The sequence below is a fragment of the Dunckerocampus dactyliophorus genome, chromosome 1 (assembly GCF_027744805.1).
Source record: "Dunckerocampus dactyliophorus isolate RoL2022-P2 chromosome 1, RoL_Ddac_1.1, whole genome shotgun sequence".
NCBI lineage: Eukaryota > Metazoa > Chordata > Actinopteri > Syngnathiformes > Syngnathidae > Dunckerocampus > Dunckerocampus dactyliophorus.
The window spans coordinates 6,070,285-6,087,389 of NC_072819.1; the positions used below are offsets into that span (position 1 = coordinate 6,070,285).

Below are 17,105 nucleotides of genomic sequence, written 5' to 3' on the forward strand. Positions count from 1 at the left end.
GTGACACTCACCCCAGGCAGGAAGGTGAAGAAGTTGTACTTCTGGTTATTGATGACATTCCGAGGGTACCGCTGCTCCCTCTTCTCTGGATGGCCCAGCCACACCGTGCGGGGACGGAAGTCGCACATGCCGCAACACTTGGACCACGGGCAGCACCTGAAAGGATAAATACAACACTCCTGATGTAGTTTTTTTTTAAATAACTCCATAAAATGGATGTGCAATACACTGGTCCATAAAGAAACCTGTGACCAAAGAGTGTCACATACAGAGCGAGTGCGACATACATGAACATGTCAGCAAAGAGATACTGTAGGCAACCTCTCTGATGTCTTTTTCATGAACTTCGCAAGATGGTAGTAGCTGCAAGTGCTCTGCATGCGCTTTCAAATGCTGCTACTCATCCGTTTTTTGTTTTTTTTTACCATCAACTCACCAGTGTTGCTAATGATGGCTCAGCAGTTTTCAGCAGCAGCTCCTGAGCGCTATTACAACATTGGTTCTGTTGCAGTCAATCGTTTTGGGGGTTGAGGGACCCCCCGACAAAAGCATCATGTGCAAACTTGGCCACAGGGAATTATACCCATATCTCAGGGGTGTCCAAAGTGCGGCCCATGGCACATTTTAAAAATATTATTTAACAAGAAAACAGCAAAAGTGGAAAAATTAGCAGAAATTTTCCAAGAATAAAGTCCAAATACTAAGAAAAAAAGTTGTAATCTAATGAGAAAAAGGTGCAATTTTATAAGAATAATGCTGTAATATAATGAGGGAAAATAATGGCATTTTGGTAGCATAAAGTTGATATATTAAAGAAAAACAAGATGTTTTTCTGAAGTTGTAATATGAGAAACGAAAGAAAATAAAGTCGGCATTTTTGGAAAATTAGGTTGGGTAAAATGTCATAATATTATGAGGAGAAAATCTACAAGAAGAAAGTTTCAAAATTAAAAAAAATATGGCAAAAACAGTTGAAATTTAACAAGAATAAAGTCACATTCTAACAGCAAAAAAAGGCTGCAATTTTACAAGAATAAACTAGTATTAGGAGGAAAAATGATGCCATGTTAGTAGCATAAACTTGATATTATAAAGAAAAAAAATACATTTTTGAAGTTATAATTGCAATAAGTTATAATAATACTATGGGAATAAAGTCATAATATTACGAGAGAAAAAAAATGCAAAAAAAGTTGTAACATTAAAACAAAACCCAGCAGAAATAGCAAAAACAGCTGTAATTTTACAAGAGTAAAGTCAACATCTAAAGTCAACAAAAAAAGTATATTTTAAAGAGAATAAACTCATAACATTAGGGGGAAATAATGTTATTTTTGTACCATAGAGTTGAAATATTAAAGTTGTTTTTTTTATCTTAATATTATCAGACACAAACAAAACAAAATAGTTTTCATTTTGGGAAAATTAGATTGGGGGAAAAGTTTGATTATGGCAATAAAGTTAAAATATTATGGGAATAAAGTCGTAATATTACGAGAAGAAAATTTGCAAGAAGAGAGTTGGACAATTTTTAAAAACAACAGCAGAAATGGCAAAAACAGCTGACATTTTTCAAGAATAAAGTCAACATACTTTTTTTGTCTAACTTTTTCTTAATATTTTGACATTATTCTTGTGAAATTTCTGCTGATGTTTCCACTTTTGCTGTTTTCGTTTTTTTTTCTTTAGTTATATATATTTTTAAAGCCGCGGGGAAGAAATGGCCCCCTTGTGCCTCCACTGGTGTACAAAGTATCAACAAATGCCTTTAAATGAATCCGCATGGGGCCTGCTTCCCTCTTGGTGGGCTAGTGTGCAGTTATTATTTTACAAAAGGCTTTTTTTATTATAAAAACGACGTTTGCGAGCCTGTATTTGTCTAGATCGCTACTGCGACATGTAAATATTGACGTCAAGTGCACTTGCCGGAACAAGGATGTAAGCTAATGCTACAGCTAACTACCACATAGCGCCATTAGAACACAGTCGCAACATGAAAACGCCATAAATGTGACTATTTAAATCATAATTAGGCATACTGGAGCTTCGACTTTCTCCTCCGTGTCCAGATGCGAACACAACATCGTCGCTTGTTTTGACGCAAATGGCCGCAAAAAGTCAACAATGCTAGCTAGTGCTAGCTAATGATGAATGAGACTCCATCTGGATTGTTCATATGTGTCATCTAAAGACGCTTTACCCATTTCTGTGCTTGCTGTTGTTCCTCTTGGGCCGCCGAACGGGCTGTAAGGGGATGTTGTCGGTCATTCCGGCAGGCAGCCTGACTGACTGGGGCGGTTCTCTGCTGGGCGGAGGCTGCCTGGCACCGAGCTGCTCCGAACTCGCACACCGAATGGAGGACTAGCTACCTCCTAGCTAGTCAACACGCTCCTTTTGTGGATTCTTTTGACATTCTCAACCCTGGAGCTTCATTTAATACACAATGTCAACATACGAGAAGATTTTCTTAGTTTTGAACAAGCCTGCAGGTGTATTTTGTGTCTGAGGCATGGCCGTAGCTACATTTTGAATGGCTGCAGGGCAAAACCAGAGACTGGCCACCCCATTGTAAATGAACAGTATTAGCCATAGCATTGAAAATGTAAAAAAATGAATATATAAAATAAAATGTATTATATTTTATTTTTATTATATTATATTGATATATAAGTCTGCTATTGGCTGGCAACCAGTCCAGGGTGTACCCCGCCTCTCGCCCAAAGTCAGCTGGGACAGGCTCCAGCATACCCCCGCTACCCTAGTGAAGATAAGTGGTATAGAAAAAGAAAGGGATGGATGATATACAAGTCTTTTAGAAATATTTTAGAATAAAAATCTTTGGGGCAGTTGCTCACCATCAAAATACTGCAACCATAAAAGCATGAAAATAAAGGAGACGTTAGGAAGGACAGCAAACACAAACATAAAACTCACCATGGGAGGTGGAAACAGGAACACGCAAGAAAAGAGCACTTGGAAACAGGAAAACAAAGATGCACTTCCTGTCTTCCCCCCCAACTCAGCGGAACACATTTACAGCAACACACTCGAGCAAGCGTCTTTTTTTCCCCTCTTATGTCTACTATATTGGCTAATGGGAGTGGAAAGGTGGCTATAGGGGTGTTATTTCATGTCTACAGGGCTCTCATAATGCTCAAAACCATATATAGAAGGTGGTAAACAGGTTTTCTGTCTTGTTTTCTCCTTCCAAAATATTCCATACATTTACAGCATAAATAAGGAATCCTATTTGACGGAAATTCACTTATCACAGTTGGGTCTGGAACCAGTGGCCGCCATAACCAAGGGATTACTGTAATGTAGTCATTATACAGCGTTTATCCAGCGAGGGCCACATACGGAAAAGGATACATTCTTTGGAAACATCCAAAGAACTGCAGGCCCCACTTGGCTCAGTTAAGGTCAGTGTTCATGACTCCACCATAAGAAAGACACGGGGCAAAAACGGCCTACATGGCAGAGTTCCAAGACCAAAACCACTGCTGAACAAGAACATTAAGGCCGGTCTCAATTTTGCCAGAGAACATCTTGGTGATCCCCAAGGCCTTTAGGAAAATACTCTGTGGTCTGCTGAGACAAAAGTTGATGTGTGTCCCATTACATCTGGTGTAAAAAGTAACACTGCATTTCAGAAAAACATACAAATAAAATGTGGTGGTGGTAGTGTGGTGGTCTGGGGCTATTTTGCTGCTTCAGGACCTGGAAGACTTGCTGTGATAAATGGAACCATCAATTCTGCTGTCTACCAAGAAACCCTGAAGGAGAATGTCCGGCCATCTGTTGATGACCTCAAGCTGAAACCAACTTGGGTTCTGCAGCAGGACAATGATCCAAAACACACCAGCAAGTCCACCTCTGAATGGATGAAGAAAAACAAAATGAAGACTTTGGAGTGGTCTAGTCAAAGTCCTGACCTGAATCCTATTGAGATGCTGTGGCATGACCTTAAAAAGGTGCTTCATGACGGAAAACCCTCCAATGTGGCTGAATGACAACAATTCTGCAAAGATGAGTGGGCCAAAATTGCTCCACAGCGCTGTAAGAGACTGACTGCAAGTTATCACAAATGCTTAATTGCAGTTGTTTGCAGTTGTTTTGCAAACATGCAAAAAAAGAAATCAGGGAGGGGACAAACACTTTCACACTGTATAAACCAAACACGGATGCAAAGTAACGGCAAAATCCACGTTGGAAAAAAAAAGTCACCCTGATTTTATTTTTCAAAACCAGCAAACACATCATTGAAGGAAACATGGGGGGGGGGGGGGGGGGCAAGAAAAAGCAACAATATACACTGTAAACAAGCCACATTGGCTCAACATTGAATTGTAGAGACATCTTTGAAAGCAGTTTCGGACAACATTCTGAGGAAAAAGCAAAAACTACGAGAAGGCACAATGTGGCAAATGCATATTGGTAAGGAATGTACAGCAGAGGGAACTCATCAGGACTCGTGTAAAGTGTCCAGTGATACATTCATTTCATTTCAACACAGCAGAAAAAGAATGTACGGTTGAGTCAAACACACACACAAAAAAAAGAGGTAGAATTTAACCCCCTGAACTTGTCAAACCTTGTGGATTACAAATAAATTAAGGCTGCTACAACTTGAAGACGGTTAAACAGGATCGAGACGGAGATGCAATGTTAGCGTAAACCTTCAATAAAGTGCAGGCTGGAGATTTAAAAAAAAAAAAAAAAAAAAGAAAACAAAACACACACACAAAAAAAAAAAAATCAGCCAATTTGACTCTGCTTTACAAGGGAAACCACACAGGCGGCACATACAGTATAAATGTGATGTAAATGGGATACCCAAGCAATGCTACATGGCACACATCTGACCCAGCCTTCAAATCCAACCCCTCTGGAGCACCCAAAGATGACATACAATTCAAGTCAGGCACTTGGCAGCTACAAGAACCAAATCGTTCATTTTATTATTACAGACGTCAGCCAAAAATACGCAACGGGCATCCGTCAGCCCCTTCAATGTGAAACACTACCCGAGGAAAAAAAAAATCTTATAAAAAACGCGCACAAGCAACAGGAGGGAGGGGGAAGTAGTCATTCGGCACCGGTACGGTCTGTCACACAAGTTCTGAGCGCTGACCTTAAAAGACGAGCCTTTAACGCCATAATCCTTCAAAAACGTAACAAAAAAATAAAAAGAAAAAAAAGAAATTAAAGCAGTTTCAAGTAAAGTTATACATTCAAACCTCTGGATAGACAGCAGAAAAGTCACAGGAAAAGAAAAAAAATACCCGCATATATATTTATAACAAATAAAATACAACTCCAGTAGTTATATTAAGTCAAATTGTGTTGGGATGAAGATTGATTGTACCTCATTTGGGGGTGGAGGTGGGGAGGGGGGCATTCAGGCCAGTCTGGGTGACTCCTAATTCACCGCGATCTTTCCCTCCTCCATGAAATGCGGGAACTGGGATTTCGGGACGCCGTCTGAGCCATTCTTCTCCATTTCCGCCACGCTTGCGGGCAAGCCCGAGTCGGAGCTCGAGTGCGCGCCCGCGTGAGAGCCCGACCCTGCGTGCGAGCCGTCCATCTTCACCAGGCCCCCGGTGGAGCCGATGAGCGGGGCGCCGCCACCGCCTGGGCTCCCGGGCAGGGGGATGCCGCCCCCCTGGATGACTGAGATCTCGTTGGTCTTCATGGTCAGGCCGCCGCTGAAGGCCGCTGCCGCGTATTGGTTCCACAGGGATGGGTCAAAGTTCATGGGCGGCGCCGGGGGGAGCTCTTTGGGCGGCGCCGGCATCTTGGCCTCGGGGCCCATGGCCATCAGTGCCATGGGGTTGTCCAGCGAGAGACGTTGACCCCGCCTTGACGAGTTGTTCCACATGTGGGTACCGATATGCACCTAGAGACACAAAAACACAAGCAAACAAATTCAGTCAACAATCGCCACTTGGAGGAGATAAAGATTATCCAATAAAAACCTCCTCTCTCCACTTGACCATTTTCACTTTGCAGATAAAACGACCATGCATCCAGTGGAGATAGTCATTTAAAACATTTTTATTTATCATTATTTTATTTTACATTTTAAATGTAATGTACATTTTAAATGTCTATTTTTATTATTTCACATACAGTATATATACTGCTCTAATACTAATAATTAAAGACATTATTAGGTCAAAAAAAACAAAACAAAAACAAAAAAAACACTCATAAACACAATCCAGGTTTAAGTCCTAAATATACGCCACACACACACTTGTTAAAACACATTTCAAGTATAAAATGCATATTAAATTCATCTAGTGGATGATAATGCAAGATGAAGGCCTATTTTTGGAAGAGAGAAAAAAAAAAAAGTGACCAAAAATTGGCAAATTTGCAGGGTCACAAATGGTGAATGTGTTATATTATTTTATATATTACCGGTATATATAGTTTTGTCTTTTTTTTTTTAGATTAATTATTCGTATGTCTTTTTTCATTTTGTTCTTGCTTTCATAGTTTTTCTTATTTCTTAGAAAACCGAATATTCATATTTTTTTTCATTCATATACATTTTTCTTACTCATTTTAAATTTAGCAATTTGTCTTATTTACATTTTAATTTGTAATAAGTATTTTTTCTTATTCGTATTTTTATTCATATTTTTTCTTATTTCTTAATTTTTTCTAACTTCTCATATTTCCATATTCATATTTTTATTCATATTTTTTTCTCTTCAGATTTTTTCATTCATAGAATTCTTTGCCATTCATATTTTGTCTCATTCAAATTATTTCTTCATCGTTTCTTATTCAGATTATATTTTTTTTCCTTCTTTTATTATTCTCACGCATCATTATTCGTGTTTTTTTTTTTTTTTTATTATAATTTCTATTCTTTCTTATTGGTATCTTTGTATTTTATTTGTATTTTTTATTTGCGCACGCAGAGGAAAACAAGTGTACCTTTAGATTGCCCTTAGTGGTGAAGGCCCTGCCGCAGATGTTGCAGGCGAACGGCTTCTCCCCGGTGTGAGTGCGCTCGTGGATCTGCAGGGCGCTGGCCGAGGAGAAGTTCTTCCCGCAGACGCTACAAACGTGCTGCTTGGCGGCGCGGCGAGGAGTGGCCGAGACCAGAGAAGGCGGTGCCGTCCCCTGAGGCATCTGAGAGCCGAACAAAGCGTGGGTGCCCATGGAGTTCTCTGGAGGTATCTTCATCTCCAGGCCGACCAGACTTGAGGGTATCCTCATGAAAGACATGCTACTCGGGCCTGTAGAGAGGAAGGAGACCATTAGCATCCACCGTTTCTCACAAATAGACTGCAGTCCAGTGAGATCCTTACCATATTCTCCGTTGGTGAAGGGCAGACCGGGTTCTTCTTTGATGGCTCTTGGGGTGAAGCTGCTGGAAGCTGTGAGGTCGAGAGCGCCGCTGGATTCATTGGCGTCTTGAGACAAACCATCGTTTTCGGCTTTGGACCCGTTCCTGGCAATCTCCTCACCAACCGATTCAGGAGGGTGGAGGCCAGCGCCGTTGGTGTTGACGGGGGAAGCTGAATGAAACGCGACGGCCGCGTCAGACGCCCCCGGGCTGCGGCCGTTCTCTTGCTCCCTGGGAGCAGACTGCGACTCTTTGGGAGTTCCTTCACTCTCCGACTGAGCGCTGCTCTGGCGTTTCAGCACGAGAGCTGAGGTGAGGTTCTTCAAGACATCTAGGCTGGAGAACATGGCGGGCGGCCCATCGGCCGCAGGCGGGGGAGCGTCAGCGTTCTCGTTCGGCTTCATATCCGCTTCTGGATCTTCCATGCTCGCTTCAAAGCCACTGACCTCCACGGACCTCTCCTCTGGCAGGGAGGGCTGGATGGCTTCCGGTGGTGCCTCAAAGGGGTTTTCCGGCACGGGGGTGTTTGGGATTTGTCCGCCCATGTGCATGCGGATGTGCTGCTGCAGGACTACGGCGTTTGTGAACTTCTTCTGGCAAATGGGGCAGGAGTGTTGCATTTTGAGAGGCGTGTTGGCCCTGTGCACGCCATAGTGAGCCTTCAGGTTGCCTTTGGTGGAGAAGGCGCGGCCGCAGATCTTACACTTGTACGGCCTCTCTCCGGTGTGCGTGCGGTAATGCATCTTCAGTGAGCTCTGACAGCTGAGGATCCGGTGGCAGATGACGCACTCATTGGGGTCGTTGGTCCTCTTCTCCAAGCCGTCCACCATTTGCTGAAGCTTTGCCGTTCCAGAGCTTTGCTCGTTACCGTTCATGTGATGCAGCGGTCGCAGGAGGTCTTTGGCATCCTTCTGGCCGTGATCCGTTGTCATTTCCTGGCTGAAGACGTTTGAGGACACGGACGGGGAGCCTTCGCTTGTTGATGGCGAGCGTCTCTGGGAAAAGGGGTCTCCTCCGAAGCCATCAAAGGTGGTCTTGAATCCTGACAATGACGAGGAATGGAACCCGAGCACTGGCTTCATCTCGCTGGATTCCTCCATGGGCACGGACATGCCAAAGGGAATCCCGCTGCTGGTGGGAATGTTGTCAAGGTGTTCTGGCACAGGATGAGGGTTCATGGTGATGTTGGGATACTTGTCCTTGTGCCGCTGGAAATGCACTTTCAGGTTGCCTTTGGTGGTGAAGCGGTTTCCGCAGATGTTGCACTTGAAGGGCCTCTCCCCCGTGTGGGAGCGCAGGTGGATCTGGAGGGCGCTGTCATTGCCGAAGGTCTTGCCGCAGTACTTGCACTTGTGCTTGTATAACGAGTCGCCCGTCTTGGACTCCACCGGAAGAGTCAGCAGCTTCCCCTTTGCTTTTTTGGAGTCCATCCCTGCTTGGATGCCGCTGAAAGTGCCCGGGAACGCAGCCGCTGCGCCCGGCGACTCCGGCAGCAGGGCTGGCAAACGGCCGGCCAGATCCGGAATGCCCTTCAAAATGTCTATTTTGGAGGCCATTGCACTCAGAACTCCGGGCCCAGACATGCTAGCAGCTACAGGCAGCTTAGCATTCTTCACAGCCTCCACGGACAGGCTTTGACTACCAGTCCTTTTTCCTATCAAGGCTGCTGCGGCAGACAGCTGCTGAGAGAGATGTGCCCCCAGGGCTTTGAGAGGGTCTATGGCGGACCCCACCGACGACTGGAGACCCTGCGGAGTCATCATGGCCACCTGGATTCTGATCTGTTCCGTGATCTGGATCTGCTGTAGCTGCTGCTGCTGGAGGCACACCAACTGCTCCAAGATCATGGGGAGAACCTGCATGGCGTCCTGCGACTGAACCGAAGACGTCCGGGTGTCAGCAACCATGGCTTCCATGGCGGCGTTTGCGTCCTGCATCTCGGGAGAAGGCTGGAAGTTGGTCTCGGGACTGGCAGACATATTGCCACGGTCCTGCGGTTCCTCTGTGATCAAGTTGGAGTCCTCCTCGGTTCTCTCCATCTGGTCTCCATTGGCAAGTGACAGGTTGCTGGAGCGGCTGTCGTCGTCGCTGCCGGGGGAGCCGTGCGAGTATTCCTCGGGTCCCTCGCTGCAGTCGCCGTCCTTCATGATGACCACCTGGTGGTTCTTGGCGCAGGTCTTTTCGTGCTCAAGAAATTCAGCCTCGTCGAAGAACTCGGCACAGCACTTGGCGCAGATCTTGGTGTGGTCCATTCGGAACCTCTTCACTTCGCCACTGCCGGCCTCCTCAGCTGGGTCATCTTGTAGGAGGATCCCTGGGGATTTTTTTGTACACACACACACAAAAAAAGTACAAAAATCATGAGGTAACATTCAAGTTTTATTGTAAAAAATTTAGCTTTTGTCCACCATCTACCTTCAACATAAGGGCAGGAGGACAAAGAAGCATTTTTAAACTATTAATAATAATGTAGCAGGGTTTCTATTAAAAAAAGGTGATTTGATTCTTAAAGTTCACATTCAGGTCGCAAGCACCATAAAGTAAAGTAGTGCATTTGTCTGCAAAAGAAGCCATTTCACAACAACTGGGTGTATTGTTAAATGCTAATGCCTTTGGGGGGGTTGAGAGCGGGCTGCAAGACCACCTGTTTGCATTTGCCCAAAAGAAACTGTTGGCCTTGATAATTGCCCAGCAGGGAGGGGAGGCCACTAAACACAAAACAAAACAAAAAAGTTGCATTACAATACTACACAATCCGTCGAGGGGAGGGGAGCCAGCCACATTTGCGCACAATGCGGCGCAATCTGCAATCTTATCGCTCAGAAATGAAACACGTTTGCAGATTTAACCCAAGCACGTAGCGATGGCAGTGCCGCAGATGGCCACTTGGGGGCGCCTGACCTGCATCACCTTTGGTGTAATGTATGGCACGAGGTCAGCGGTAACATTGCAAAGTATACAGTACATTGTTAAAGTGGTATTTTTCTCCTTTAACTTCACTCGTATCGCACCACGACTCGGTATAACAAATTTTACAAAGTAGTGGAAAAATAGGCCCCCCACGACCCAACAGACTCTACAAAAAAGGGCCACCCTGCTCCATCCCCCACTCTCCAACATACGTACCAAGGAAACAGTCATGCATTAAACTGGGGGATTTATTGCTTTTGGGTCAGTTTACGCGAGTCCCGTTTCATACTGTTTTTTTCGGGGGGGGGGTACCTTTGTTTTAAATCTTACAACAATCAGAAGAAAACGCCATTTAATTCAAGTAGGCACGATTAAGGCAATCGTATAAAACGTAACGCGCGATTCAGTAGTGCAGATTCGTCACAATCGGCAGACAAAAACACTTTTCAAATATTTATCCATAAGAAATGGGGTTGTGAAAGTGTTCAACTTTCATATCCCTTACGGGGAAGCTGAATTCCCACCACAAAGAGAAATCAAATCAACAGGTAAGTTGAAGGAAAGAAAGTTGGTATTCCAGTTCGCACATTCGATACAGAGACTCCGTGGGACAGGGACTCCCACACCTGGTTGCGTTTCAACTGCTTCAAACTTCTCATTTCGGGATACAAACCAATTTTCACTCATTTGTTTCGCTTCCAACTCACCATTATGGCTGCAAGAAGAAGAAGAAGAGGAGGAGGAGGAGGAGGAAGAAGCAGAAGCAGGAGCAGGAGAAGCTTCGTCCGAGTTGATGTGCTGAGGTTTGGCTTGCTTGCGCCTCGACATGGTGCAACCATCTGCGCCAAAAAGAAGTTCCGCACAATTATCCTGCTCTTCTTCTACTACTACTTCTACTACTACTACTACTACTACTACTACTAATTCTTCTGCAACAAGAAAAAAAAATTACCCCCCACCACCTCCCCCACTCTCCTCAAGTAGAAATGCGCATGTCAAGGTGATTATTATGATCAATAATGCATTGCGATTTATCACAGAGCTCTGACAGCTGATTGGCTCGACTCCATTATTCAAATGAGCAAACCTCCACCCCTCCCTGCTCACTGACCAGAGGTGGGGGCGGGAGGAGGCCTGCCAGTGGCCGGCCTGGCCGCATGGAGGGCCGGCTTAACAACGCCCAGCTCCCCCAAATCCCGGCCGGATCGAGTCGAATATCGATATTTATCGATACCAAGTAGTGTCCGTGTCAAATTGATACCAGCGTAATTAAACTGTTTATTTTATGTATTTATTTTACACATACCCGTTTTTGTTGTGATGTTCCCATTGTTGGTAATAAAAGAATAATTACATTATTTTGTTTCTTAGATTATTTTATTTGTACTTGTTCACAAGTCAAATTGTTAACATTTTTACTTGCGTATTGGTATTGCATCGATACTACAATGTGCAGTATCGTCCACCCCTGTTTTTTCACAATGAATACCCATGACGTCATAATTAAATACTATTTTTTGTCGGTATGTGACGTTAATGAAAAATAATGGCAAATAGCAGAATATCTTTATTTTTAAATGAAAAAATTTGCATTTCCTTCATGCAACAGCAGGAAATGCATTGGTATTTACAAAATACCAAAATCAAGAAAAGTTGAAGTTCAAGTGACGTTTTTATAAATAAGCTATTAATATTTCTTTCTATCACGCAAGACCATGATACCATTCCAGAAACCCAGGAACCAACATATGAAATTAAAGTTAATGTTTTTGTTTTGTTTTGAGTAAACTCAGATGATGCTTTTTTAATGCCATTTAAGTGATACAATTATTAATTTAGCTGACGAATAGATACAGTAATTTAATCCAAGAAAAATAAATGATGATAAAATAAAGTATTACTGAATAAAAAATTAAAAATAAATATTTTTTAAATATTTGGAAATAAATAAAAAAAGTTTACGTTTTCAATTATTTTAATTGAATTTGTGCTATATTATGTCCTATTATGGAGCTTTGACATAGTTGTCAACATAACATGAAAATAAAATCTAAATGAAATATATTCCATTAAAATTGTTTTTAAAAATAAAACAAAAACATAATTTTGATCAACACCAAATGATACACTTCCTGGAAATGAATTAAAAAATCATCAGACCTAAAAAGTGACCTTCTTTCATGCCTCTGTTGTATTAATATGCGGGCAAATAAAATAAAATTAGTAAAAAATAATTCTGACAGTGGTGTGAAAAAGTGTTTGCACCCTTCCTGATTTCTTTTTTTTTGTTTGTCACACTTAAATCGTTCATATCATCAAACAAATTTAAATATTAGTCAATGACAACAGAACTGAACACAAAATGCAGTTTTTAAATGAACATTTTTATTAAGGTGAAAAAAATCTAAACCTACATGGTCCTGTGTGGAAAACCACTGCTGAGCAAAAAGAACATTAAGGCTCGCCTCAAAATACTCTGTGGTTTGACAAGACAAAAGTTGAACTTTTTGGAAGGTGTGTGTCCCATTATATCTGGCGTAGAAGTAACACCGCATTTCAGAAAAAGAACATCATACCAACAGTAAAATATGGTGGTGGTAGTGTGATGGTCTGGGGCTGTTTTGCTGCTTCAGGACCTGGAAGACTTGCTGCGATAAATGGAACCATGAATTCTGCTGTCTACAAAAAAATTCTGAAGGAGAATGTCCGGCCATCTGTTGGTGACCTCAAGCAAAGTCCAGGTCAAAGTCCTGACCTGAATCCTATTGAGATGCTGTGGCATGACCTTAAAAAGGCGCTTCATGACGGAAAACCCTCCAATGTGGCTGAATGACAACAATTCTGCAAAGATGAGTGGGCCAAAATTCCTCCACAGCGCTGTAAGAGACTCATTACAAGTTAAACGCTTGATTGCAGTTGTTGCTGCTAAGGGTGGCCCAACCGGTTATTAGGTTTAGGGGGCAATCACACAGGACCATGTAGGTTTGGATTTTTTTACTCCCTTAATAATAAAAAGTTTCATTTAAAAACTTCATTTTGTGTTCAGTTGTGTTTGATGAGCTGAAACATTTACCGGTAAGTCTGACAAACATGCAAAAAATATGAAATCAGGAACACTTTTTCACACCACTGTATATGAGACGCATCGACGAATTAAAATGTTTGCATTGTCATCCCGATCCTGCACAAATAACCAAAAGACAACTGAAATAAGGCATGAAATGGTGATTTAAAAAACACCTAAAAAGTGCATTAAAGACTCTTCCTTAAGCAGTCTGTCCCACAGAGACAGACAGGAATTCCTTTTTTGGCATTCCAGTGACATTCCAAGTGTGGACTGCACAGACACTGCAGGGTCAGCTGAGATCAAACACGTTGTGTGGGAACTTTTGGGAATGACTGAGATTAGCTCCAGTCCCATTTTACACTTAACAGTGTCTAATTTAACTAAATAGCGCCACATTCTGGCATAAAAAACATCGAGGATAAAGTGTATGAACGCAAAAAAGCAGCCACACAATGACTGTGATTAGCTCTGACCCCATTTTTACTCTTAACAGTGCCTTATTGAACTAAACAGTGCCACATTCTGGCATCAAAACAGCCATACAAAGACTTCAATTAGCTTTAGTGCAATGTTTACACTTAACAGTGCCTAATTTAACTAACCAGTGTCACATTTTGGCATAAAAACATCGAGGATAAAGTGTGCAAATACAAAGAAGCAGCCATACAAGGACTGAGATCAGCTAAGGTGCGACTTTGACACTTAATAGTGCTTTATTTAACTAAACAGTGCAACATTCTGGTCCAAAAACATGAATGGATACAAACAAGCAGCTTTACAATGACTTAGATTTCTATGTGTGTTATATAACGAGACGGCTGATAAGACAAAGAGCGGTCCAAACAACTCGGAGCACCAAATGCTCTTTGAGAGCTCGGCTGAAGGTGAAAAAAAAAAGAAAAAAAGAAGGGAGTGCTGTCTAGACGCTTTATGGCCCCCCCCCAATAAGAACGTATGCTTGAATACGCTGTTTTGTTTCTTCCTCTTCTGCGACTATGTGCACTCATACAACCATTACCCCGCCCCACACACACCCTCCCCCCACTCCTCTGGGAAAGGAAATAACCAAAATAGACTCACATAGTCCACAGTGATAAAATGTTGAATAATGGAGGCGATAGGACACGCTCACATACTCCTACCAAGATAAGATTTATGTACAATGATGTACACCTACAAATAAAATCAGCATAACAACAATCAAATAAATACATCAATCTATCTTGTCTACCTTGAATAAAATAAGCAGTAGAAAATGGATGAATGATGGAAAATAAAATAAAATAAAACAAATGAGGCTAAGCAGAAGAAATATACAGATAATACCTGAGAAGCAGAAGAAAATGGGTGGATGGATGGATGGAAAAGAAGATAACATAACATAACATAACATAACATAACATAACACAACACAACATAACATAACATAACATAGCATAACGTAACGGAACGTGACGTAACGTAAACCTACAGTATCCTAAACTAACTCAACATAACATAACATAACATAATGCTACATTACGTAACGTAAACCTAACCTAACCTACATAAACATAAGATAAATAACATAACACAACACAACACAACCGAACACAACACAACACAACACAACACAACAGAACATAACATAACATAACATAACACAACACAACATAACATAGCATAACGTAACGGAACGTGACGTAACGTAAACCCACAGTATCCTAAACTAACTCAACATAACATAACATAACATAATGCTACATTACGTAACATAAACCTAACCTAACCTACATAAACATAACAAATAACATAACACAACACAACACAACTGAACACAACACAACCGAACACAACACAACACAACACAACACAACACAACACAACACAACATAACATAACATAACATAACATAACATAACATAACATAACATAACATAACATAACATAACACAACACAACACAACATAACATAGCATAACGTAACGTAACGTGACATAACATAACGTGACGTAACGAAAACCTACAGTATCCTAAACTAACTCAACATAACATACTGTAACATAACATAATGCTACATTACGTAACGTAAACCTAACCTAACCTACATAAACATAACATAAATAACATAACACAACACAACACAACACAACACAACACAACACAACACAACACGGAGATCTGGGATCAAATGTCCGTTCGGCCATCTCTGTGTGGAGTTTGCATGTTCTCCCCGTGCGTGTGTGGGTTTTCTCCGGGTACTCCGGTTTTCTCCCACATTCCAAAAACATGCATGTTAGGTTAATTGGAGACTCTAAATTGTCCATAGGTATGAATGTGAGTGTGAATGGTTGTTTGTCTATATGTGCCCTGCCATTGGCTGGCCACCAGTCCAGGGTGTACCCCGCCTCTTGCCCGAAGTCAGCTGGGATAGGCTCCAGCATAAGGATAAGCGGCTTGGAAAATGGATGGATGGATGACGTAAGAATGTACACAAAGAAAGTGAACAAGAACATTGAAGTGAAAACTGTTTCACGTCTTACAGTGCTTAGCTTCTTTTTACACTTGTAAGACAGTTGGGAACGTTATAACGTGAAAATGCAAAGCTTTGCCTGTCTTTAACTTAATAAATATCTTATCTTTTATGATAGCCACAGCTTTATATTGACATTATTATTAACTTCCTACGAATGATAAAATGTGACTTTTTTGTTTTTATGATGGCCACAGTTTGGCCCTGGAACAGATCATTTCTATTCACATTATTTCCGAAAGGAAGTCAAGTAAAGGTTAAAATTTTGTTTTTTTGGTATTGTTTTTACCTTTAAACAGAGGAATTGCAATTTTCTCCCATTTTAACGACTTCTCACGTGGACACGAGGGCCCTTTCATCTTTTACTGCATGCGTCTTTGAACAACAACAAAAAAAAAACACACATGTTGAGTCCACTTGTCGTTGTTTTTTCAGCGCAAGGTCGTAGCGTCGGTGCCAGAAGTCAGCAAATGTTGTCCACTGAGGACGTCTTTCATCACCGTCGGTCGTCTGTTGGCCGTCGTGTGTCGTGTGTCACCTTGTCCAGGTTTTTTTTCGACAACATAACTAAACATCTGACAAGGTAGAAGACGTTCATTGTTGGTGAGTATCTGGATAAGACTGACATTGGATGCATTTATTTGCATTTTTCTTAACAGTTGGGCCTTGGGGGAGGTCTGCGCTCTACCTATCGACATTCTAGTTCTATGTGGTGATTATAGCATGTATCTTTTAAGAGTAGTAATACTGTAGGTGTTTTTTTTTATATGCTGCTCACACCTGAGCAGACACAGGAAGCGTGTTTATTAAGTCACGTAACAAGATGATTGCTTGCTTGTCTCACACCGTTAACTGAGCCTTGAAGGGGGGGCAGGGTGGGGCATGGTGAGGTAGGAGTGAGGGAGGGGGGGATGGGACAGGAGGAATTCAACTTCCACCTTATTTACTGGAGTTACCATCAACGTGATTTTTTGCTCTTGTACAAACAAATATTAGTGTCTTCTAGTACTCTAGCACATTGAAACACTGAGGGTCGGGGCCCAAATTGGGCCCCATGTCAGTTTTATTGGCTCAACTAAATTATTTTAGTTATTATTATTATGTTGTTATATATATTGTCAGTTATTTTTTTAAGTACATTTCTTTATTCGTGAATGTATTTATTTAATTTTTTTGAAATATGTTTTAAATATTTATTTTTACTACAATTGTATGGCAATTAAAATAAAAACAGAAAAAGAAGGAGAACT

At 41.8% G+C, this 17,105-nt stretch overlaps 2 protein-coding genes across 2 annotated transcripts in view; both read right to left on the reverse strand.

Moving 5' to 3' along the window:
• The window catches only part of LOC129182695 (probable phospholipid-transporting ATPase IIA), a 56,918-nt gene extending 54,421 nt beyond the window's left edge, over positions 1-2,497 (reverse strand). The window contains exons 1-2 of the mRNA XM_054779121.1: positions 2,201-2,497; positions 12-156 (exon numbers count right to left, since the gene is read on the reverse strand). Of these exons, the coding sequence (XP_054635096.1) occupies positions 12-156; positions 2,201-2,268 (213 nt within the window). The 5' untranslated portion in view covers positions 2,269-2,497. The remainder of the gene's footprint in view (positions 1-11; positions 157-2,200) is intronic.
• Positions 2,498-4,318: 1,821 nt separating this feature from the next.
• sall4 (spalt-like transcription factor 4) overlaps positions 4,319-17,105 on the reverse strand; it is a 31,393-nt gene continuing 18,606 nt past the window's right edge. The window contains exons 2-5 of the mRNA XM_054789077.1: positions 10,984-11,115; positions 7,329-9,680; positions 6,952-7,256; positions 4,319-5,899 (exon numbers count right to left, since the gene is read on the reverse strand). Coding sequence (XP_054645052.1) covers positions 5,423-5,899; positions 6,952-7,256; positions 7,329-9,680; positions 10,984-11,104 — 3,255 coding nt within the window. The 5' untranslated portion in view covers positions 11,105-11,115 and the 3' untranslated portion in view covers positions 4,319-5,422. The remainder of the gene's footprint in view (positions 5,900-6,951; positions 7,257-7,328; positions 9,681-10,983; positions 11,116-17,105) is intronic.